Below are 26,500 nucleotides of genomic sequence, written 5' to 3'. Positions count from 1 at the left end.
TGTTGTTTCACATTCATAGTTACTTGTTAAATGTATGTTGTAGATATATATATATATATATATATGTGTACATACTTATATATGTATTTATATGACATAACATTTTTATATACTATTATTATTATTATTATTATTAAGCATACAGTAAGTAATAAGTGGGGTGGGAGTACATACGTTTTTACTTCTTCTCACTCCTTTTCGGATATGTTTACAATAATGTTTATTTTAATTTCTTGTTTCTTTTGCTTTTTATTATTACTATTATTATTATTATTATTGTTTTTGTTATTCATTCTTGAATGGCTTTTTTGTTGTTTTTTTCAAAAAATTTTGTTTTTGTTTTGTCTACATATTCGAAATAAACATGAATGAAATGAAAATGTAAATGTGACGCTGCTTGCACTATTTTCTTTACATTGTTTCTTATGTCTGTACAGCACTTTGGCCAACTGGCTAAATAAATGACTAAACTGAAACTGAACTGAACTAACCTTTAGCATTAAATAATATTCCAAAAACATTTTAGGCACAAGTATGTAAAACCGGAGGGACAGGAATAACAGTAAACAAGTCAATTCAAGTTATATTTTAAAGAAAAACAATTGGATAATTTAGTGTACCAACCAACCAACATTCCACCCCCAACCTGACACTGTTTGTGTTACCCATTATCTCTTGCTGTGTGCAACACAAGACATACAGCAGTATACATTGAATTTTCCTACACTGTATTTTTATTAGTTTTAATAAACCAACTAATAAGTACAAATCAGATTTTTCAGCATGAATATAATTCATTCATGTTGGTTCTTATATTAGTTGCCTTTAGTTGCCATCATATATAATCATTATCCAAGACAAAATAATAGAAATGACTGCATGAACATTTATGCAACATGTACAATTATCGCTCCTGAAAAATTCTCTGTTTACTTTCCAGTCACAGTCTACTCTGCTGCAAATGACCAGTGCAAAGGCAGCCAATAAGAAGACTCGGGAGAGTTTGGAGACGTCTGTAGAACAACAGAAGCAACCCGAGCTCCCAACAGCTCCCCCGCTGGCCGACAACCCAGAAACTAAAAGGTACAAAATAAGAATACAGTGGAACATATTTATGACAGGGTAACCATTGCTTATGACTTTAGCCAGAGACATAAGGAAAATGGGCTATAATAAACTTTTTTTTGTTGTCAACATGGTTTCCCTCCATTTGTGCATATTTTTATTGAGATTTTTGGTTGTCATATATTATTTTAAAATCTTATCTTACATAGCTGTTGCCCCACTTTTGTTTTATGTCTTAACTATGACAGTAAGATTTATACTGGTGGCCTAAAATAAAATAAAAATCGGGTGAATTTTTGTTACTTATTCCTATTGAATCCAGGTTACTTAGCTTACTTTGCACTAAACAGGAAGTTACTGTGTGTTTTAATGCTGTGTAACTAGTCAGTAGTTATGTTGCTGATGTCGTTTCACGCTGTTTAGCAATAATGAGGACGTTAAGAACACGTCAACATAAACTGACCCATTTTTCATTACAATAATTCCTTGGTTGTCAACCTGTGTCAACATAAGCGTAGCCAACCTAAGCGCGTTCCACTGTAAACAACTTTTTTTTAAATTCCGAACTTTAAAAAATTCTTAAACTCTCACATGAAAATTATTAGATAAAAATCACACTTTTTTTATTGCTCATTCAAAATGCAGAATTAATGCTTGTTCTTGCCAATCCAAACATGTGATTTAAGAAGCACCAGCTTGTGTCTTTAAATGCCTTTTCTGTGGTTATTTGCTAAAGGCCAAGTTGCAAAAACTGCTTGATGAAAAGAGAAAGGATCTTCTTCTCACTTTATATTTTTGTTGTCCATCAGACCCAAAACGGGCTTCCAACTTTGGTCAGAAGAGAATAGGAAGAACATTATAGCAGACCACCCTGACCTGGAGGAGACTGACATCATCAAGGAGGCAATGGGTCGCTTTAGACGCCTGTCAGCTGAGGAGCGATTGGTAGGAAACACAAATATTTGCATTATATTTGCCACTTTAGAATCCCACTTAGCACAGTCTGAGTTTTTTGGGCTAATTTTGTTAGAACCCAATACCTAATGCATCCGCTCAAAAAACATGAATGTGCATATCAAATAAGATGCACTGTGGGAAAATTAAGTATTTGAAAATAGATTATCTTATTTTGTAAGTTTGTCTTTACAAAAATATGAACAGTCCACACTTGTTATGATAGGTTTATTATAACGGCGCACATAATATGATAATAATAATAATCATAACAGAATGTATAAAGGTCTAGAAAAAAAAAACGTTAAATGAAGGTTATAAAAATAATTGGTATTTGGTTAAAGGAAATACATATTTGATCCCCTACCAACTTAAAAAAATTCTGACCCCTACAGACCAGCTATTTGACCACAAAGCACACAAATTAGTCCTGTCCCTTTAAAGGTGAACATCATTCACAATTTCTATGTAAGACAAGAATTCTTTTTTTTATGCATTTTAAGGGCCTGATTTACTAAGATCCAAATACCAAAGGATAGACATTGTGTTTAAAAAATAAAATAGTGTGTACTATGAGTGGGCGTGTTGCGTGTAATCTTACTAACTGGGTTTGCAATGAAAAAAGTGGGGCAGACCGCCCTATTTAAATGAGTTTGTGTGCATACAGGGCTTTTACCACAGATACACTTCATAATTTTCTCCACACTTATGGTATGTGTGCGATGTGTTGAACCGGCAGCACACATCTATAGTCCGTAACACCTTTTATGAATCATAATCGAGACAACAGAAACGTTTGCACACTGACACTTCATTCTGTGCGCATGAAAATGTGCACAATGAAAGACCTCATGTAGGAGATGTATTATAGTAATATATTTCCTAAATAAAAAACATTAAAAAAAAAAAAATGCCAGCAGACACCAAACACATCAATGTGTTTTATTCAGCCCCTTAAATCATCCAGCAGCTATAAAATTGTAAAAAAAAATTGCTGAATAGACGACATGTCTAATATTTTTTATTTCTGTTCGCCCAAAATGTTGTCGCACACATGTTGGACGAAATATTCTTGTCTGTGCAGCATTGAGCACTGATCCTGCAGCTGTGTGTCGAACTGTCAGTTTACATGTCATTCTGACACGTGCTAAATAAAACACAAAATAGTGCTTGAAAAACGATGATGAGTGTTAATAAATCACATTGCGCGTGCTAAATTTATTTTTGTAGTCCATTTTGCACACATTAAGTAGATCAGCTTTGCTTGTGCTATCAGGTTTGCACATGTTTTAGTACTTGTAAACTTTTAGTAAATCAGGCCTAAGTCATCAACTACGGCAAGTACGAGGTGGCTAAAAATGCAGCTAATGGAAGTACACTATTCCGCCCTTACAGCCCTCTAAAAACCCAAAGGACCGCCAACAACACTACATTTAAATTTCTCGACCTAAATATTTACAAAGTATTAGCAATATTGTTATTATAAGCGCTAACACAGACAAACTATTTTTACAAGGTCGTCATATGACCAAAATACTTAAATATTGCATATTATTATGCATGTGCTTATGGCTACATTACATATATACTTGCAGCTTGTATGTAAAACGATGATGGAGGCTTTTTAATGTTTTAGCGCCCTTTATTGGCGGGATAGAGCGATTTGTTAGTCAGCATTGTTAGCTGACTTTTGCTAGAGTTTATTTACGATTTAGAATGCATAACAAGAAGGATTGTAAATGATAGACAATATTCCCCCAAAAAGTTCTCCTTTGAGAAAGTACTCTGAATCTCAAGTCGTGACACCTGTCACAGAAACATTGAAACCTCTCCATCACCACGAGCAAGACCAAAGAGCTGTCAAAGGACCTCAAACACACGATCGTAGACCTGCACAAGACTGGAATAAACTACAAGACTGTCAGCAACAATCTTGCCGAGAAGGGGACCACTGCTGGCACACAAAGTTTGGAAATTAAAGAAATACAAAAAAAACAGTCGCTCTGACAGAATATGCGATTGGAAACCAGTTCTCTCTGGAATGTAATGAATATTTTTATAGTATATGATAAATTAACATGTTAGGATGCTCTTAAAGAAGACACTTAAATACGTGACATTGCACGATCACATCCTGATAAAAAGACATCTATAAACAGCTGTATTTTGACACTAAAATATTTTGGTATGCAGAATGGAATTTATTCTGAGTGACAATTATACATTGTTTTGTTAGTCAGTAAACAACAATAATAAATAGCAGTAGATCACATGAAATCATTTCATTCATTCAGATCTCACACACACACACACACACACACACGATCGTTATTCATACTTAATTTAGTGATGTAAGAATTAAACGTCCATATATAAAAATGTAGGCAATGTTATGGACATGTGAACCAGCAAAGAACAGTAATTCACCACATAGTTTGTATTTACAGTTAATGGTTGAAGCAATTCACCAAACTACTGATATTTTTGTATGTCTCTGATGATCATACTAACCACAAGTGTCATTTAAACATTAAAACATTACTAACTCTAAAAAGCAGCATGTAGCATTCTCCCATTTTGTTTACATTCCCACGTAGCTGACATGACCCCAATCGCCCCTTAGTGTAAGAGAGGCACACAGCGTATGGCCAACAGTAGCATTAAAGCTGGAGCATGGAAACTGGGACTTCACATGCAGGTGTGAAAATAGAAGAAACACAATTATTTAAGAAAGCAGACTTAATGTATTGCATGGAATCTGTCTGATTCGTCCTACTATTTCGTCTCATTCTCTGGCAGACCAGGTGGTAGAGGATGAGTTATGATGGGGCGGCATAGCGTGGTGGGTAGAGCGGCCGTGCCAGAAACCTGAGCGTTGCAGGTTTGCTCCCCACATCTTACCATCCAAATCGCTGCCGTTGTGTCTTTGGGCAGGACACTTCACCCTTTCCCGGCGGTGGTCGGAGGGGCCTTAGGCGCAAACTGGCATCCACGCTTCCTTCAGTCTACCCAAGGGCAGCTGTGGCTACGAAAGTAGCTTACCACCACCTAGTGTGAATGAATGATGGGTTCTCACTTCTCTGTGAAGCGCTTTGAGTGTCTAGAAAAGCGCTAAATAAATCTAATTCATTATTATTATTATTATTATTATTATTATTACTATTTCGTCTAATTCTCTGGCAGACCAGGTGGTAGAGGATGAGTTATGATGTCATCTACTGGCACTGTGTCATAACAACAATCTGTAGCCACAGACAGTCCCATTATAAAGTGTTAATGATAGACAGAGGTTTGTAGTGGTACAAGTTAAAACGGCCTCAATGACTCACGCAAGGTTTGGGAAAATGTGATGTGGTCACATGAGACCAAAATGAAGTTCCTTGGCATCCACTCGACCTGTTTGGATGTAAAGAAATACTGAATATGAATGAGCGTAACAACAGCGTTTCTACTGTCAAATATGGAGGTGGAAAACTTGTGTTTGGGCCTGTTTTTCACACCAAGATCCCTTCTGAGATGCCTGCAACACAAGAAACGGTTGATCTCGAGCTATCTAGATCTGACTGTGCCGTCTAGGTTATCGCCACAAAGTGTTTTTCTTGGAGATCAATTACCTATTTCTCTCAAAAATACAAATGAATTAATTGATGATATTCTGTATATTTCTGTTAGAATAAACCTAACAAATAATTTTGGACTGTCCGTATGCTGTCTTCGCTGGCAGACATAGATGGGCGTTGGGCGCACTAACCTGATCCTGACCCTGCATTCATCAATCTTCTCAACAGGCAGCTGCATGACGTGCTACACGATGGGCAGAACGTGGATGTGAATTGGTGGGGGAGGGGCACTTGTTGCCTGGAAACCCTATTGCCTGCGATCTGCCATTGAGGGCACAAAGCACTGATCTCGAGATAAAACTGCGAGACAGTGACGCGGGCAGACTTTACTGTTTTTTTGTTCGGGCTGGATTAGAATCTCTTTTCCAGACTGTCAGCTGGTTCCCGTGACATTGAATGAAACCGTTTTACAATTGAATCTGTCCATGCTGACACAGCTAATATAACACAGGGTTGCGTCACTGACTTGTTGTCCCAACCTTACCGGTAGGCGCAGTTTTGTATTAAATTTGAAATCTAAAAATAGTTAGGGTTGTGCGATATATAAGATGTAAATGATATACATTTGGCTGAGGATAGAGCTTTAAATACTGCCGATATATCATGAAAATTCATGTTGATGACACGTAGCTGTGTCCTGCAAATTTGGCCGACAAACGAACGACGCAATGTAGTGTCCTCGCTAGTGAGCTAGCGGCTAACGTTCCTCCACAGTGTAAGTCACTAATCCTCGCCTCTGTGGTGACAAAAACAATACTACGTTTCTTGTGCATATCATTATCACTGGAGGACAAGGAAAAGCTAAACAAGCTACACTACACACCATAGGAGGATACAGTAAGCCATGCTAAGTTAGAGCTCTTGAATGTAAGCAGGGGTGAGCAGATCAATACAAATATCGACAGCAACGAAGTAGGGTTGTCCCGATACCAATATTTTTGTACCGGTACCAAAGTGACCTAAATGAAAGAAGTGTAAAGAAATAAAACCAGGGTCGGAAAATAATTCAAAATAATCCACAAAAACAGGAACGTCTTTCTCTTCATATACTGTTAACTAGCTGCACATGCTGGAATAATGAATTTATTGACAGTGCAGTGGTAAGCCGATGTGTTTAATTTGCAATTAAGTAAACGCAGTCTCAAAGTGCCTCCTGCTGAGGCACTTTCTGATGAAACATCCACATTTTGATGTCCGGACCCTGAGACCTTGGGCTCTCGAAACTGCGGCCATCTTTATTATGTAGTTGAATAGCCCTGCCCTGGACTCTTAACAGGAAGTGAGGATTATAGTTCTAGGCATTAAGAAAGCCTTCGACCGTGTTTGGCACTGTGGCCTTATAACCAAATTGACATCCTTTGGCATACATGGAGGCTTATATGGATGGATATCATCATTCTTAGCCAATAGGAGGGTTGCATATGACGTCACATCCGTTTTTCTTCTTCGCGGCTTAATTCACACGATGGTCAAGCCGCTTGAGGGTAGAATTAAAACAACTGAGAGTGAGTGTAAAGTTCAGAAAATGCTGTATAGCTGTTCTGTTTTGGGGTGTCACAGTCATTCAAATAGAGAGACAGGAAATAACTTTCATATAGTCCCGAAAGAAGTGGTTCATAAAGGTAATAAAGTCAGGGAAAAACAAAAGTGCCTCGAAGGAAAAGGCTCTTAAAAATATCACTTTCATCATCTTGTGGAATACAATCGGACCGCTTGTGTCTGCAGTGATCACTTTGTAAAATGTTTGTTTGAACATTTGATTTGTTTGAGAAACTTTCTGTGATGCAATCGAGTTTATTCTCTATTATATTAGTAGTGTTTGATAGCAGAACTAAACCTAAAGAAAGGACAATAGATGGCATTAGTGTGTGTTCTTTTGGGGTTGCTATGCCTAAATATAACTACAAATACCTGATTGTGCAAATAAACTAACGTCATGTTAAGTTCTAGTAATAGATATTGTGATTGTTGGTGCAATACACAGTATTGTCATTCTTGATTTTCATAAGAGAATCTAAAAGTGCGTTATTCGACACGACCACATTATAGCGTCTTCTGTGATATTTGTTAGCATCAAGAAACTATTCTTAATAGTAATAAAAACAAGATGAATACATTTCTCGTAGGCTAAACAACCTATACTGAATCTTAATATCGCTAGCAAAGATTCTTGCTGAACAGGGACAAATACAGCTAAATAATGACAAAGTATAGTTCACACAATTAAAACAACTGCAGACATGAATTGTAGATGAGACTAATATTTGTAGCAAGAAATCAATTGCAAACAAACTTATCCTTTTCTCATTAGCGTCACGATCACAGCAGCCTGGCACTCCTTATGTTAATCAGTTACGTGACATGCTGATGCACGAACAAATCCAACTTTGTCTTTCACTGATTATTGCTTGATTTTTGGACCCCTCAGATGTCAGATGTGCCTCCAATTTTTTCTTCTATAAATACTGCGTCAAGTGAAGTGAAGTAACCTTTTGGTCATAATAAATGGTTTAAATCTTTTGAAAATATATTTTTCTTAAGAGTGTAAAAATCCACTCCATCCCATTTAAAATGTTTTTTTCATGATCGCTTTTATATTTGCCTCTAAACCTTTTAAAATAAACCTAAATCTGCACTGATTTTGGTAAATAAACAGTAGCCTAAAGGGCCTGAAACCCGGATGTGCCTCTTCACGTCATTGCAACCCACCTATAGGCATCAGGCTGTCGTTCTAGATGGCTATCATAGTCCTAGATGTCCTTCATACCGACAACTATCAGACTTTATAATGCATATGTTCCTTTTTGACCGTACTTGAATGTATAATAGACTGTATTTATATTATTCACATGTGAATAATGCTGTATAATAGACTGTATTTATATTATTCCCATGTGAATAATGCTGTATAATAGACTGTATTTATATTATTCACATGTGAATAATGCTGTATAACAGACTGTATTTATATTATTCCCATGTGAATAATGCTGTATAATAGACTGTATTTATATTATTCACATGTGAATAATATAAATAGACTGTATTTATATTATTCACATGTAAAAAATACCTAAGTGTTTATTGTGAGCGAACTGTGGTGCTGAATTTCCCCCAGGGATCAATAAAGTGCTTTCTATTCTATTCTATCCATCTATTCTATTCTATACTTCAACATCCAAGACCTTATCTGCTGGTGTGCCACAAGGAAGTGTACTAGGGCCCATGCCCTTCCTTATGTACATTGACGACTTGACTTGAAAATTATCTTCACCTCTTTGCTGATGACTCAACTCTGCACATTGTTATAAAAAATTATTGCGACAGAAGCATCCATGCCTCAAGACAATTGAGAAATGGGCGACAGATGGGTGTCACCTTCCCTGAAAGCAAGACAGTTGAGATTATTATTAGCAGGAAGCGAAACCTGAACAACCCTCTTTCTAGTTCAGGAATTCTGCACTAAATCCAACCAGAAGTATCACCCTCCTTGGTGTAATATTTACCAACACTTTGACTTGGGCTCCTTATGTCACATGCCTTGCCAAACAGGTCGCAAAGAGACTATACATGATCCTAAGCCGTTCAAGAGATGTCCTTTCATTCAAGGCAAGAGTCACCATCTACAAAGCTTACATTAGGCCCTAATGGAGTATGGATCCCTGATATGGGCTGGAGCTAGTACCACTGCACTTGGACTTCTGGACAGGCTACAGAGGAAAGCCCTCCGCCTCCGAAGAATAGATGACCCTATCAACGTTGGAATTTATCTACTGGAGCATCGGAGAAATGTTGCATCCCTTTGCACCTTCTGCCGTCACTTTTTCCTGAAACTGTCCCTTGAGCTGTCTGGAATTCTCCCCCCATTTATCTTCAATGTTCAAACAACACAATCTTCTGCAATTGCACTCCCCTACAGAGTCACTGTACCAAGGTCTAACACATTTCATCTCCATCAGTCTTCCTACATACCAAGGATGTCGCAGCTGTGGAATTCGCTTCCCACCCACATATTTCCTTTAACTCCCAACATGGGCAAATTCTAGAGTTGTGTCAACTCATATTTAATTAGTTTGTTGTAAGAACCTACTTCTGCCATTTTTTATATGCTCACATAGTTCATGATTTATTTTAATTACGGTGTATAATTTGGTAATTAAGGGCCACCTTTCATCATGTCATGATGGTAACATCAGGCCTTAGATCAAATTAAACAAACAAAAAAATAATACAACCGGATTATGTATTATGTTACCTCATACGTTAGCAGCCAAATTAGGAGCTTTTGTAACCCGTTTTGAAATGCTTCTATCATTTATATGCCAAGTAATACATGGTGATGTTGTATATTGTTATTGCAAGAGGCTGCAATGTATAAGTAGTGCGCTGTAAACCAATACTGTTGTCACATCTTGCTCACTGCTAAACTGACCTTAAACCCTTAAGGTTGTCTGGGACATATTGTAGTCTGTCCAATCATTGTTTCCTGTGTCCATATTGCAGCAGCTCTGTTAGATAAGCGTCTAAAATAACCTAATAAAAACACACAGATCTAAATAAAAAGGAAACAAACTGCCTTATGTTCAAATATAATTTATTATCTCAGTTTCTCCTGGTGAAAGTTCCAAGTAAAGGTGCAAGCAATGGTTACATTCAGTTATGTCGACAACCGCTTATGTTGGCGCCAGCCAGCAAGTTCGCAGGGTGTCAACATAAAGATTAGAAACCTTTAAATGAAGTGGGCGTGTGCAATTAGGTGTTAACACTAGAGATACACCGCTTATCGGTGCTGATATTTAGCATTTTGATGTATATCGGTATCGGTCTTTTCATTTATTTATTTTTTTAATACAAATACAGCAGAACCACATCAGCAGATACAATATACAGTGTACACATATGATATCAGTATCTAGTAGAGGTGTAACAGTACACAAAAATATCGGTTCGGTACGTACATCGGTTTTAGAGGTCACGGTTCGGTTCATTTTCGGTACAGTAAGAAAACAACAAAATATACATTTTTTGGTTATTTATTTACCAAATTTGGCTTTATCCTTTTAACATTGGGAACACTATAATAATTCTGCCCACGTTAATCAACATTAAACTGCCTCAAGTTGTTGCTTAGATTAAATAAAATGACAAAACTTTTCTTCTACATATAAAAAGTGCAACATTAAACATTTTCAAGTCAACTCATCATGCTTAATTTATTACAGCATTTGGGAAGCCTGTAGTTGATTTTTATTATGTAAATGTTATATTTTTATCATGTGATAGCAGGGACCCTGCCATTCAAAACTAGGCTGCTCCATTACAAATGATTAATGTAACTATAGCTGAAAAAATAGTACAATAGCAATAGGAGAGACTATTCATCCCTGAACACCATGGAGTTCATGTAGGCTTAATGATGCAGTTACATTATTATATCAACTATCAGAGACAGAAACTCTTCATTTAACATAATGTCCTTTTTTGCTGCTTCAACACAGCTCAATCAACACAGAAAAAGGTCAAGTGAAATAACAGACAGACAGGGCTTTGCTGTCCGTAACACACACACACACCGCAAAATGAACTAAAGTTACGCTAAAAGTGAATTAGCCTTCACCTCAAGCCAGGACTGCGAGCGAGCTGAAGCTGCCGTTTATGTTTCTAGAATGTCAACGGGCTCATAGTGATGTTACTAGTAGTTGACTGGGAGGTGTTTATTATAATTTGGGGAGAGTCCGCTGCCTGATGCTTATCTGCTAAACGCTAAGCACTGACTACATGCGCTCTGAATACGCACTGCTGATTGGCTGTTACCGCTCTGTTGGTAACCGGTTGTGTGGGTGGGACAATGCTGGGTGCTGTGTAGAGGACTGACAGACAGGCAGAAGGAAGCGGAGCAGCTTGTTAAGACTTTAGCTTAGGCGGCTACTTTATATGTTCGTGTGGAAACTTGTTTGGTACACCTTCGAACCGAACCGAACCGAACCCCCGTACCGAAACGGTTCAATACAAATACACGTACCGTTACACCCCTAGTATCTAGTATTTAAAAAAAAACATTTTTTTAATTAGGCAAGTAGATCGTCAAACAATGCTCAAGTACCAGCCCGTTTGCCCTGCATGTGAAGTCGCCTTTTTTTTTTTTAGACACAAATATTACAGAAAAGATACCCCTGCCATTACTCCAAACTCTGTGTAAATATATTGACAAACACTGTATAAGTATTGTATAAGTAAAGAAGAAGAGGCAACATTCCTTTACTTTCTGTAACATCAATACGAAATTATGTCAGCCAGCTTGAAACATGTCTCATCTATACACTACGTAGGCCTGGGTTATGTGGTCTAAAGATAAAATCCCCGATTAGTTCCCAAAAAAAAAAAGATTTACGATTATTTTTTTCCCCCCTACTTTTTAAAGACACCATCAAATACAAATGATAGAGATGATTGAAATTATTTTTTTCTTTTATTTAATCAAAAACTAGTACTTCTTTCTAGACCAGATAAAAATTGTACTTTTCATGGAATAATTTTCAAATAATTAAATTAAGAGATTCCTTTAGGAAGCAATACTTCTGCTTGAATAGAATACTTTTGTTAAAGGCCTACTGAAACCCACTACTACCGACCACGCAGTCTGATAGTTTATATATCAATGATGAAATCTTAACATTGCAACACATGCCAATACGGCCGGGTTAGATTAGTAAAGTGCAATTTTAAATTTCCCGCAAAATATTCTGCTGAAAAGGTCTCGGTATGATGACGTTTGCGCGTGACGTCACGGATTGTGCGGACATATTGGGACACCATTGTGGCCAGCTATTAAGTCGTCTGTTTTCATCGCAAAATTCCACAGTATTCTGGACATCTGTGTTGGTGAATCTTTTGCAATTTGTTTAATGAACAATGAAGACAGCAAAGAAGAAAGCTGTAGGTGGGATCGGTGTATTAGCGGCTGGCTACAGCAACACAACCAGGAGGACTTTGAGTTGGATAGCAGACGCGCTACCGTGAGTACAGCTTTGGCTTCCAAACATTTGATCGCTTGCCAGTACGTGCGTCCCGCTATGTGCAAGTCACGTACGTAACTTTGGGGAAATATATGTGCTGTATGAACTTTACGGAGGTGAACGGTACTTTGGGCTGTGGGATTGAGTGTGTTGTGCGGGTGTTTGATTTGTATTGGTGGGTTATATGGACGGGAGGGGGAAGGTGTTTGTTATGCGGATTCATTTGTGGCATATTAAATATAAGCCTGGTTGTGTTGTGGCTAATAGAGTATATATATGTCTTGTGTTTATTTACTGTTTTAGTCATTCCCAGCTGAATATCAGGTCCCACCCGCCTCTCACAGCATCTTCCCTATCTGAATCGCTTCCACTGCCCTCTAATCCTTCACTCTCACTTTCCTCATCCACAAATCTTTCATCCTCGCTCAAATTAATGGGGTAATCGTCGCTTTCTCGGTTCGAATCGCTCTCGCTGCTGCTGGCCATGATTGTAAACAATGTGCAGATGTGAGGCGCTCCTGGACCTGTGACGTCACGCAACTTCCGGTACAGGCAAGGCTTTTTTATCAGCGACCAAAAGTTGCGAACTTTATCGTCGATGTTCTCTACTAAATCCTTTCAGCAAAAATATGGCAATATCGTGAAATGATCAAGTATGACACATAAAATGGATCTGCTATCCCCGTTTAAATAAGAACATTTCATTTCAGTAGGCCTTTAACAATAAAGAAGCATTGCACATTGCATGCAAATAAACAATCTCCAGCATTGAGATCAATAAAGTGCAAACTTCTGTGTTGAATAACATGCTTCTGTAAATAAAAATGTAGTATTAGACATTGCATCCAAATAAGTGATGAAGTAAAACATTGAGAGGACTATAGTTGGTTTCAGTAAGTTGATAAAGTATACGCAGCCTTTTTCGTTTACACATCTTGGCGGTGTGCATAGCGACTGCTTTAGTGATCGCTCAACACATTGTGCTCCTTTCTCATCATACACGGCGTCATCCATTGGCGTTGTTAGGCTTATTTTAGGGGGGCTCAAGCCCCCCTATATGTTCTTAAGCCCCCCTAAATAATTTAGTGTTAAAAAAATAATAATAATAATAATTTTTTTTTTTTTTTTTACAAATACATGCCAACATATTCATTATAAAGTGGCCCGAATATGAGTTTAAGTAAATAATCATATAACCTGTCATTATTCACTCAGTTTCCCCTCACTTCATAGCGTAAGGTAGAGAGCCCCTTTAGTGTGTCGGTATCCAATCCATTCCACTTGTTCATATAGAAAATGCCCACATCACTCAAAATCCAGTCCGCATTTTCTCTGCGACCTTGCTTGCGGTCCTTGGACTTGTTCATATAGAAAATCCCCACATCACTCAAAATCCAGTCCGCATTTTCTCTGCGACCTTGCTTGCGGTCCTTGGACTTGTTCATATAGAAAATGCCCACATCACTCAAAATACAGTCCGCATTTTCTCTGCGACCTTGCTTGCGGTCCTGCAGGTGTACGAAGCACATTAGCACACAGCACTGCAGAACAAGAACCTTGTGTCTGCAATTGTAAATAATTTAGTTTTTAAGTGTTGTGTTTCTTGTAGAATCTGTATAAAGTTATATACATTAGCCTATTGTTAAAATAATTAAAAAAACATAATTAAATATATTTGTTTTATTGTATTGTTACATTAATAGCTGTTGTATTATTATAGGGTGGCTTGTTAAACATATCATAGGATTTTCAGAGGGTGGAAAAACCAAGACATTTAATGTAAAATAAATAAATACATAAAAAGAAAAAGAAAAACAATGGTTAAAAGCCATCGTCCCGGGGAGCATTTCATTTTGTCCCGTGCATTTTTTTTACCGTCCCCGGGACGACGGGACTACGTTAATCTCAAGCCCTGGAAGTTACATTTTATTGTTTGCATTATTTGTTTCAGCATTGCACTTTGAAGATGGTCCCTCAGCTCTTTGGCAGCTTTGGCTCTTTTTCAGATCAGCAGACAGACTCTAAGTCTTTCTTATTTACAGTATATATAAAAGTTTCTAATTTCTATTCAGACTTCCATATATATTTAATTTCCTTAACGGCTTGCCATAATATATATATATAAATATATTATATACAAGCCAAATTATCCCGATCCAGATATTACTTTAATTCAAGTAATTAAGTAATATTTCCAGGGCTTGAATTTACAACCATTTTAGTCACATATGTGCCCAAAATGTAATCTGTGCAACTTCAAAATATTTGGGAACAAACAATTATTGTATTGTGAGCTAAAGTCGTGGTATTAGCCTCTATGTTGTGAATTAATAACATAGAGGCTAATGCCATGACTTTCATTGTGTTTCAGTGTATCTTGAAGGATCATGCAAGTCATTGTTTCTTGTTGATGCTGTAAACAAAATGTCACTGTGCAAACCCATGTTTGTTGTTGTACTGAATACAGATTGAAAGTAAACCGACTGAACTAATAATAATAATAATAACAATGATTAATTTCTAAGTCTTTGTTAGCCGTTTGTGAAGTTTTGTGCTCGTGCGCTACGTTCGCTCGCATCCTGTGCATCTCCTGGGGGCTAAGCCCCCCCTGTCCTTAAAAGCTAGTGACGCCCCTGGTGTAAATGATTCCACCATTGTAAGGTGATTTTTAGCCCGTCTAGTTGTTGTTGGTCTTGTTCACCTTGTAAAGAGTTTGAGCTGGACGCTTCAGTCTCAGATGCTGTTGTTTGTTGTGCGGATGCCTTTTTGAAACAAACTTTGTGCCGTGCAGTCATTTGTTCCACGCCTGTTGCCGTAAAACCAAAGTACTGACAACACTTTTCTTTCAAGCAAACATCTCACTCTCGTTAGCATTAACATTAGTCATGTTTGCTAAGGAAGTAAAAGGGGACGGCGCCAGCTACGGGAGATCACGAGGGTGAAAAAAAATATTTGTTATTCTTTAAATCCTCTGCAACAACAAAAACGAATATATCGATAAAATCCATATATCACCCAGACCTAAAGCTACGTGAAGGGGCATATAAATGATTTTATCTAAATGTTTGCAACATTTCAGGGTTCTTCACCAGGAAACCTTACAGTGCATTAAATCCATGAGCTGCTATAAAATGTAGTAGATAGCAAGTTGTTGCGATGAAGAGAAATCCCATATTTTTAACAATTGTCCCAGGAAATGTCCCATATTTTGTTGCTCCTCTGACTTGCAGAATTAGACACACGTAGTGAAGCTGTTTGTAAAATCCCTAATGATGTTGGATGCTAAATTAACCACAACATTAGTGACGCACATCTCGCTACTGGATGTTTCCTCAAAATTAATGTTTAAAAAAAACACACTTAAAGCCTTGTCCAGCTGTTTACTGACGTATACTATTAATGTTTAAATAGCTTTTACTGTAAATGAATATCGACTCCAAATACTGATTATCGGCCTCCTTGACTACCGTAAACTCTGGACTATAAGCCTTTACTTTTTTCCTACGCTTTGAACTTGGCAGCTTATAAAACTGTGCGGCTAATTTATGGATTTTTCTTCTCTGACAGCCATAATGAAAATAGTTTTCATAAAACACATGCAAAGACTCTTAAATAGTGTGTTATTGTTTGTGTTATGGTGCCATGTTTTGGACTAGTTTGTTACCTGCAGGTGCTGTGGGGTAATTGTCTACAATATATCCTTCTGTTTAGAGCTTTCAACAGAAGTACACGTGCAGTTCCGTGTTCTAGCCATCCATAGCATTTCTACTTCAATGGATTCTTCATCACTCCAAGCAATGTTTGTACGTTTTACAATACAACTAAAACTACTCTTTCTTACTAAACCATCCCATGTGTGATGTCTGTTTGAGTGTTTTCATTTGTACGTGCTGTCGTAATATAATGAAGCTAGCGTCGTTAGCATTAACTAATATGCTAACAAGTTTACAAGTGTCAGTTAGTTTTATTAACTTACAATGGCATTCTTTTTGTATAGTTTCAGTTTCGTAAATTCTTTAAAACGTCAGTATGGACTTGTTGAGTGTTTAGCGGATTCGGAGAGCTAGCTTCCACAGCTAGTGGGTCCATGATGATGACTTCCGTTTTGTTTGATCAGCCGTTTTACTGCCGTGTTACAGGCACCGTTTGGAAACAATTAAGGTATGCATATGAGCATTTACACAATCTTTCTGAGTAAATAACTCATATCTATGTTCAGCTTTTATTCCGGTGCGGCTAATATATGGGGGAATTTTTTTTGGTAGCACTTTAGTATGGGGAACATGTTCTAAGTAACAACGACTTAATTTAGAGTTATTTGGACACTAGGGGAACATATAAGGGTTAGGGCAGGGGTCGGCAACCCGCGGCTCTAGAGCCGCATGCGGCTCTTTAGCGCCGCCCTAGTGGCTCTCAGGAGCTTTTTTAAAAATGTATGAAAAATGGAAAAAGATGAGGAAAAAAAATAATTTTTGTTTTAATATGGTTTCCGTAGGAGGACAAACATGACGCAAACCTCCCTAATTGTTACAAAGCACACTGTTTATATTAAACATGCTTCACTGATTCGAGTATTTGGCGAGCGCCGTTTTGTCCTACTAATTTTGGCGGTCCTTGAACTCACCGTAGTTTGTTTACAAGTATAACTTTCTCCGACTTTCTAGGACGTGTTTTATGCCACTTCTTTTTCTGTCTCATTCTGTCCACCAAACTTTTAACGTTGTGCGTGAAGGCACAAAGGTGAGTTTTGTTGATGTTATTGACTTGTGTGGAGTGCTAGTCAGACATATTTGGTCACTGCATGACTGCAAGCTAATCGATGCTAACATGCTATTTAGGCTAGCTATATGTACATATTGCAGCATTATGCCTCATTTGTAGGTATATTTGAGGTCATTTAGTTTCCTTTAAGTCATCTCAATTCAATTTATATCTCATGACACACTATCTGTATGTAATATGGCCTTTAATTTTTTGCGGCTCCAGACAGATTTGTTTTTGTATTTTTGGTCCAATATGGCTCTTTCAACATTTTGGGTTGCCGACCCCTGGGTTAGGGTTACTAATAAGCAATAATTCTGAGGTTATTGGGGGAAGACTCTTAGTTATTGGCTTACTGGTTGTATAATAAGGCCATGCAGAAGAAGGTATTAATAAGTACTTAACGACTAATTAAGAGCCAATATGTTACTAATTTGCATGTTAATAAGCAACTAACTAATGGTGAATATGTTCCGCATACTAAAGTGTTACCATTTTTTTCTTCTAAAATTTAATGGGTGCATTTTGTAGTCCGGAAAATAGGGTACTAATAATCGGTATCGGCCCTGAATAAAACGTTTCGGTCGATCTCTAAGTTAGTACGTTTGTTAGCATTCAATAATCCCATTAATAAAGTTAAACAGTGTTGTGACTGCTTATAGTGTATGTGTGTTGATTAATAATGGCTTAAGGGATGCGGAGGTGAAAAGTGTGTGCGGTGTGTATGTTCAATCAGCCCTGGTGATTCATCCTGGCTGTATTACCTTTCAGTGAAGTGCTTCCTTTTGTCTGTGCTCAGAAAGAGGGGGAAATAAAAGCAAGAGGAGCAAAAGAGCCAGCGGGGCAAAGGAGATGCAGTCTGTCAATTGTGATTATACATGACAGGATGCAATTTGCAACCGCACGCTCCCGCGTTGCTATGTGCGCTCAGTCATTGTCTAAGAGCCCGCGTGCAAACAGATGCATACATTCGCCTTGTGCCTTCCCATAATTAACACGTGTGCACCCGCTTCCTTTCAGTCGTGGACAGAGCGAGCAAAGGGCCTGACTGTCGACGTGACGGACCTGAAGAAGAGAAAACGGGCGGAGGCGGGCGGAGGTGTGGAAAATGACATTGCTCAGTCAGATGCTGATGAAAACAATGCCAAGAAGAAGAAAGCATTTGATACTTCAAAGCTGTCTGCCTTTGCCTTTCACAATAACTGATTTGTTGGTTAGTTTTTGCTTCTGTTTGAAATGACAAACTGTTCAAATTAACTGTGTTGATGTCCTCTGGTTCTTAACAATCACCTTCATTGACTTGCATTTTGTATACTGCTTTTAATGTGTTTTAATGGTTTAATAAAAACAATGTATGTCCTGTTTGATTATTAATTGAAACCGCAGAGGCACCAGAAACTAGTTATTGTTCTTCCTTTTTGTGGCATCTAGTATTTTTTGTTCTAATAGTTACCTCGAAATATGATTAAATATACAAAACCCAAAACCAGTGAAGTTGGCACGTTGTGTAAATCGTAAATAAAAACAGAAATCAATGATTTGCAAATCCTTTTCAACCTATATTCAATTGAATAGACTGCAAAGACAAGATATTTAATGTTCGAACTGGTAAACTGTTATTTTTTGCAAATGTTAGCTAATTTGATGCCTGCAACATGTTTCAAAAAAGCTGGCACAAGTGGCAAAAAAGACTGAGAAAGTTGAGGAATGCTCATCAAACACTTATTTGGAACATCCCACAGGTGAGCAGGCTAATTGGGAACAGGTGGGTGCCATGATTAGGTATAAAAGCAGCTTCCATGAAATGCTCAGTCATTCACAAACAAGGATGGGGCCAGGGTCACTAATTTGTCAACCAATGCGTGAGCAAATTGTCCAACAGTTTAATAACATTTGTCAACAAGCTATTGCAAGGAATCTAAGAATTTCACCACCTACAGTTTGTAATATCAAAAGGTTTTGAGAATCTGGAGAAATCATTGCATGTAAGCAGCAATGCCCGTGACCTTCGATCCCTCAGGCGGTACTGTATCAAAAAGGCACATTAGTGTGTAAAGGATCGCACCCCATGGGCTCAGGAACACTTCAGAAAAACCACTGTCAGTAACCACAGTTCGTCGCTACATCTGTAAGTGCAATTTAAAACTCTACTATGCAAAGCAAAAGCCATTTATCAACAACACCCAGAAACACCGCCGGATTCGCTGGGCCCGAGCTCATCTAAGATGGACTGATGCAAAGTGGAAAAGTGTTCTGTGGTCTGACGAGTCCACATTTCAAATTTTTTTTGGAAACTGTGGCTGTCGTGTCCTCCGGACCAAAGAGGAAAAGAACCATCCGGATTGTTATAGGCGCAAAGTTGAAAAGCCAGCATCTGTGATGGTATGGGGGTGTATTAGTGGGTAACTTACGCATCTGTTAAGGCACCATTAATGCTGAAAGGTACATACAGCTTTTGGAGCAACATATGTTGCCATCCAAGCAACGCCTTTTTCATGGACGCCCCTGCTTATTTCAGCAAGACAATGCCAAGCCACATTCTGCACGTGTTACAACAGCGTGGCTTCATAGTAAAAGAGTGTGGGTACTAGACTGGCCTGCTTGCAGTCCAGACCTGTCTCCCATTGAAAATGTGTGGCTCATTATGAAGCATAAAATACCACAACAGAGACTGTTGAACAACTTAAGCTGTACATCAAGCAAGAATGGGAAATAATTCCACCTGAAAAGCTTAAACAAATTGGTCTCCTCAGTTCTCAAATGTTTACTGAGTGTTGTTAAAAGGAAAGGCCATGTAACACAGAAGTAAAAATGCCCCTGTGCCAACTTTTTTGCAATGTGTTGCTGCCATTAAATTTCAAGTTAATGATTATTTGCACACAAAAAAAAGAAGTTTCTCAGTTCAAACATTAAATATCTTGTCTTTGCAGTCTATTCAATTGAATATACTGTAAGTTGAAAAGGATTTGCAAATCATTGTATTCTGTTTTTATTTATGATTTACACAATGTGCCAAATTCACTGGTTTTGGGTTTTGTATATATATATAGAATAGTGATTGGAGCACATACTTGTTTGTCACAAAAAATATTCATGAAGTTTGGTTCTTTTATGAATTTGTTATGGGTCTACTGAAAATGTGACCAAATCTGCTAGGTCAAAAGTATACATACAGCAACATACATTATCAATTTTGGTGATGTAGAAAATGTACAATCAAATCAAATTAGCTTCATGGCATGGCCTCTTAACTTCATGTGAGTGGTTATGATTGACGACACCTGTTGACTTCTCTGAGCCCATTTAAATAGGGCTCATGTGATGCAGTCATTAGACTCGGTTACAAACGCGACAATGGGAAAGTCAAAGGAACTCAGCACAGATCTGAAAAAACGAATCGTTGACTTGAACAAGTCAGGAAAGTCACTTGGAGCCATTTCAAAGCAGCTTAAGGTCCCAAGAGCAACTGTGCAGACAATTGTTCGTAAGTATAAAGTGCGTGGCACAGTTTTGTCGCTGCCACGATCAGGAAGAAAACACAAGCTATCACCTGCTGCTGAGAGAAAATTGGTCAGGATGATCAAGAGTCAACCGAGAACCACCAAAAAGCAGGTCTGCAATGAATTGGAAGCTGCTGGAACACAGGTGTCAGTGTCCACAGTCAAGTATGTTTTGCATCACCATGGACTGAGAGGCTACCATGCAAGAAGGAATTCCATGCTCCAGACGCGACACCTTAAGGCTCGTCTAAAGTTTGCTGCTGATCACATGGACAAAGATAAGACCTTCTGGAGGAAAGTTCTTTGGTCAGATTATTTATTTTTTTGCTGTTTGGCCACAATACCCAGCAATATGTTTGGAGGAGAAAAGGTGAGGCCTTTAATCCCAGGAACACCAGGCCTACTGTCAAGCATGGTGGCGGTAGTATTATGCTCTGGGCCTGTTTTGCTGCCAGTGAAACTGGTGCTTTACAGAGAGTAAATGGGACAATGAAAAAGGAGAATTACCTCCAAATTCTTCAGGACAACCTAAAATCAAAAGCCCGGAGGTTGGGTCTTGGGCGCAGTTGTGTGTTCCAACAGGAAAATGACCCCAAACACACATCAAAAGTGGTGAAGGAATGGCTATATTAGGCTAGAATTAAGGTTTTAGAATGACCTTCCCAAAGTCCTGACTTAAACCCCATTGAGAACATGTGGGCAATGCTGAAGAAATAAGTCCATGTAAGAAAACCAGGAGTGGTCAAAAATTCAACCAGAAGCTTGTGGATGGCTACCAAAAGTGCCTTATTGCAGTGAAACTTGCCAAAGGACATGTAACCAAATATTAACTTTGCTGTATGTATACTTTTGACCCAGGAGATTTGGTCACATTTTCAGTAGACCCATAATAAATTCATAAAAGAACCAAACTTCATGAATGTTTTTTGTGACCAACAAGTATGTGCTCCAATCACTCTATCACAAAAAAATAAGAGTTGTAGAAATTATTGGAAACTCAAGACAGCCATGACATTATGTTCTTTACAAGTGTATGTAAACTTTTGACCACGACTGTATGTATATATAGAGAGAGAGAGTCAAATTTTAGGAAGCAGAGACAGGTAACAAATGTAACTTTTTTTAGTGTTCATAGTAATCAAAATTAATCTTTTAAATTATATTTTTTAAATATGCGGTCAGTTCAATGTGCAGGACACTTAATATTTCGCAGTGATTTATGTATTTATACACTTTATTTCCACAAACTGTACTTACATAATGACAATAATACGAGTGATCTGAATGCCTAATTGGGCTTGCAGAGCGTTTGTTTTAAGAGGGGAAAAAAGTGTGAGTAAATGGATGAAGGGAGAAGACAACATGGATAAATAGCTCTTGGTTAGGGAACTTAAGTGGGGAGAGTAGGGCTGGGCGATATGGCCTTTTTTTTAATATCGATATTTTTAGGCCATGTCGCGATACACCATATACTGTATATCTCGATGTTTTGCCTTAGCCTTGAATGAACACTTGATGCATATAATCACAGCAGTATGATGATTCTATGTGTCTACATTAAAACATTCTTGTTCATACTGCATTAATATATGCTCATTTTTTTAACTTTCATGCAGAGAGGGAAATCACAATTAAGTCAATTTACCAAAACTGTATTTATTAAACAGTTATTAAGCAGTGGCACAAACATTCATGTCATTTCAAAACAGAAAGTGCAAGATTGTCAGTCATTTTAAAACAAGCTATGAGTGCACTTTTGTGCATGATGTCACTAAGATGACATATCAAAACAACACTAAATTAAAGTGCACTTTTTGTACAGAACGCCACTACAATAGTTTAAAACAAATAAAGTGTACTTTTGTACATGATGTCACACAAGATATTTCAATAACTGTCAAATAAAAATGAGCTGCATAATAGGAAATCAAATAGTGTATGTCCTTCGCTATGTGGTACGTTACTGCGGACGTTACCTCCTTCTGTTGTTGACTATTTTTTTCATACGGTGTTGATGTGGAAATGGTTGCCTCTGCATTTTGTTGGTGTGGCACCGAACAGAGATGTTGACATGCGGAGTTTCAAGCACTCTTCATTCTCTAGCGGGTGACTTTTCAAATGATGCTACAAATTAGCAGTGCAGCTATTTTTTGTAGCAACGCTTTTGCCCCCAATTGACAAATTACGGTTGTCTGTTCGACATATTCCCACTTGAAGCCAAACCAACGCCAGACGATGGACCCCGTGCTGTTTTTCTAGGGAATTAATTCTTCCTTCATTTGTTACCAGATTCGCACCTTCTTTCTCTCGTATTACCACTAGCACCGCTCCGTTAGCACCACAGCTAATGTTACCCATGCCGCTACCTCTCTGCTCGGCGAGGGCGTGTGACGTTGCGTGCGCGTCATTATGTGACATATGTAACAAAGTGCATTTGTTTAAGTCTCTGTGAGAAGGAGAGACAACAAAGAGTGAGAAACGCATGTAGTGTAATGCCCGCAGCTAAAGCAACTGCATGAAAACGTATACTTGAATATCGCAATGTAATCGTTTTCTATATCGCACAGAGACAAACCCGCGATATATCCATATATCGCCCAGCCCTAGGGGAGAGGACACAAATATTTGACCAGTGATTCTCAAACAGTGGTACGTCTGCCAAAGACTACATATAACTTCAGATGACTAAAATGGACTGTGGAGGTCCTCTTCCCTCCGGGTTCCTTGGACCACCAATGTGAGACATGACGGCGTGGCAGTTTTGTGACTTTGTTTATTTTTCAATATAACTCAGTCTGCTTTAGTTGCTTTTCAGCAGCTCTTGCCTCTTCTGCCCATCTCAATCTTCTGGTCGCTTTTCAGCCTTCCCCGTCGTCGTCTGCGTCTCGCTCTTCCTCGCGCTTGCTCGTCATTCACCAGCGGCTCTCCAACTCCTTCTTCTCCTGCCTCGTCCTTCTCTGCTGCTGCCCTTTTTAAGTGGGACAGGTAAGGGTGTAACGGTACACAAAAATTTCGGTTCGGTACGTACCTCGGTTTAGAGGTCACGGTTCGGTTCATTTTCGGTACAGTAAGAAAACAACAAAATATACATTTGTAAAAAATGTATATAAAAATATACAATTTGTAAACAATGGCTTTATCCTTTTAAAGGCCTACTGAAAGCCACTACTACCGACCACGCAGTCTGATAGTTTATATATTAATGATGAAATTTTAACATTGCAACACATGCCAATACGGCCGGGTTAACTTATAAAGTGCAATTTTAAATTTCCCAGGGAACTTCCGGTTGAAAACGTCTATGTATGATGACGTTTGCGCGTGACGTCAATGGTTGAAACAGAAGTATTCGGACACATTGTATCTCAATACAAACAGCTCTGTTTTCATTGCAAAATTCCACAGTATTCTGGACATCTGTGTTGGTGAATCTTTTGCAATTTGTTTAATGAACAATGGAGACAGCAAAGAAGAAAGCTGTAGGTGGGATCGGTGTATTAGCGGCTGGCTGCAGCAACACAATCAGGAGGACTTTGAGTTGGATAGCAGACGCGCTATCCGACGCTAGCCGACGCTAGCCGCCGACCGCATCGATGATCGGGTGAAGTCCTTCGTCGCGCCGTCGATCGCTGGAACGCAGGTGAGCACGGGTGTTGATGAGCAGATGAGGACTGGCGTAGGTGGAGCGCTAATGTTTTTATCATAGCTCTGACGAGGTCCCGTAGCTAAGTTAGCTTCAATGGCGTCATTAGCAACAGCATTGCTAGGCTTCGACAGGCGGCACAGCATTAACCGTGTGGTTACATGTCCAGTGTTTGGTTCGGTGTCTCCTGATAGTAGTATTGTTGATCTTCTGTCTATCCTTCCAGTCAGGGGCTTATTTCTTTTGTTTCTATCTGCATTTAAGCACGATGCTATCACGTTAGCTCCGTAGCTGAAGTGCTTCGCCGATGTGTTGTCGTGGAGATAAAAGTCACTGTGAATGTCCATTTCGCGTTCTCGACTCTCATTTTCAAGAGGATATAGTATCCGAGGTAGTTTAAAATACAAATCCGTGATCCACAATAGAAAAAGGAGAAAGTGTGGAATCCAATGAGCCAGCTTGTACCTAAGTGACGGTCAGAGCGAAAAAAGATACGTCCTGCACTGCACTCTAATCCTTCACTCTCACGTTCCTCATCCACGAATCTTTCATCCTCGCTCAAATTAATGGGGTGATCGTCGCTTTCTCGGTCCGAATCGCTCTCACTGCTGGTGTAAACAATGTGCAAATGTGAGGAGCCTTTCAACCTGCGACGTCACGCTACTTCCGGTACAGGCAAGGCTTTTTTATCAGCGACCAAAAGTTGCGAACTTTATCGTCGATGTTCTCTACTAAATCCTTTCAGCAAAAATATGGCAATATCGCGAAATGATCAAGTATGACACATAGAATCCTATCCCCGTTTAAATAAGAAAATTTCATTTCAGTAGGCCTTTAAAATAGCTCTGTGTGTGATGGATGTGAGCCACCACTAGGCTGATCAGTGCAACTGCAGGCAGTCATGAATGCTAAGCATAACAATAACATACATATACACACAGGGTCCATTGCCAGGGTTAATGTGGTCAACATATATAAAATAAAAACTAAATAAGATAAGGCTGTCGCCCATCTCGCAGCCGGCCTCGCTGCAGGTCCGCCGGCCACGCCTCCTCACATGGACAAATGATCATTTAAAATCTCTTGTCGACAAAGATGGCAGAGAGGGAGGAGGGGATTTTACCTGATACACATACCTCCTTCGTATTTTGCCACAAGTTATTTCTTACATTCAATAGTGTTGCTCACCTTCTTTATCAAAGTGTTTTCACTTGCAATTTTCCATGGCACCAGTGTGGCCTATATTGCAGTCCAATTGAATAGGGAAAAAAGCACCGCAACTGAGTCATCAAAGCGTGTTTTTTTTTGGTTAGGGATTTTTTTTTTCCTTTCATATTGACAGGAGCATAACTTCTTTCTAGGCCAAACAATCTTTGTTGGGGTGTGGCTCCCATTGGCCCACACATTCAGGTGTGACTGGTGTAACAGGTATCAAATTGCTCTTAAATGAGCGTGAACTTTAGGACTCAATGTTTAGAACTCAATGTTCCTGCAATGTGAACAAAAAAATCGATTTTTATTTATTTTTATTTTTTTTATTAATCAGTCCAACAAAACAATACACAGCAATACCATAACAATGCAATCCAATTCCAAAACCAAACCCGACCCAGCAACACTCAGAACTGCAATAAACAGAGCAATTCAGAGGAGACACAAACACGACACAGAACAAACCAAAAGTAGTGAAACAAAAATTAATATTATCAACAACAGTATCAATATTAGTTACAATTTCAACATAGCAGTGATTAAAAATCCCTCATTGACATTATCATTAGACATTTATAAAAAATAAAATAAAAAAAAGAACAATAGTGTCACAGTGGCTTACACTTGCATCGCATCTCATAAGCTTGACAACACACTGTGTCCAACATTTTTACAAAGATAAAATAAGCCATATTTTTGGTTCATTTAATAATTAAAACAAATTTACAT

The 26,500-nt window shown here is 38.4% G+C and overlaps 1 protein-coding gene across 1 annotated transcript in view; it reads left to right on the top strand.

Moving 5' to 3' along the window:
- The window catches only part of wdhd1 (WD repeat and HMG-box DNA binding protein 1), a 99,312-nt gene extending 80,526 nt beyond the window's left edge, over window positions 1–18,786 (top strand). Inside the window, exons 24-26 of the mRNA XM_062030508.1 lie at window positions 941–1,083; window positions 1,875–2,010; window positions 18,437–18,786. Of these exons, the coding sequence (XP_061886492.1) occupies window positions 941–1,083; window positions 1,875–2,010; window positions 18,437–18,622 (465 nt within the window). The 3' untranslated portion in view covers window positions 18,623–18,786. The remainder of the gene's footprint in view (window positions 1–940; window positions 1,084–1,874; window positions 2,011–18,436) is intronic.
- The last annotated feature ends 7,714 nt before the right edge of the window (window positions 18,787–26,500 follow it).

This window comes from Entelurus aequoreus, linkage group LG02 (assembly GCF_033978785.1).
Source record: "Entelurus aequoreus isolate RoL-2023_Sb linkage group LG02, RoL_Eaeq_v1.1, whole genome shotgun sequence".
Lineage (NCBI taxonomy): Eukaryota > Metazoa > Chordata > Actinopteri > Syngnathiformes > Syngnathidae > Entelurus > Entelurus aequoreus.
Note: the sequence above shows the minus strand (reverse complement) of the source record. Positions and strands in the feature narration are given on the sequence as shown.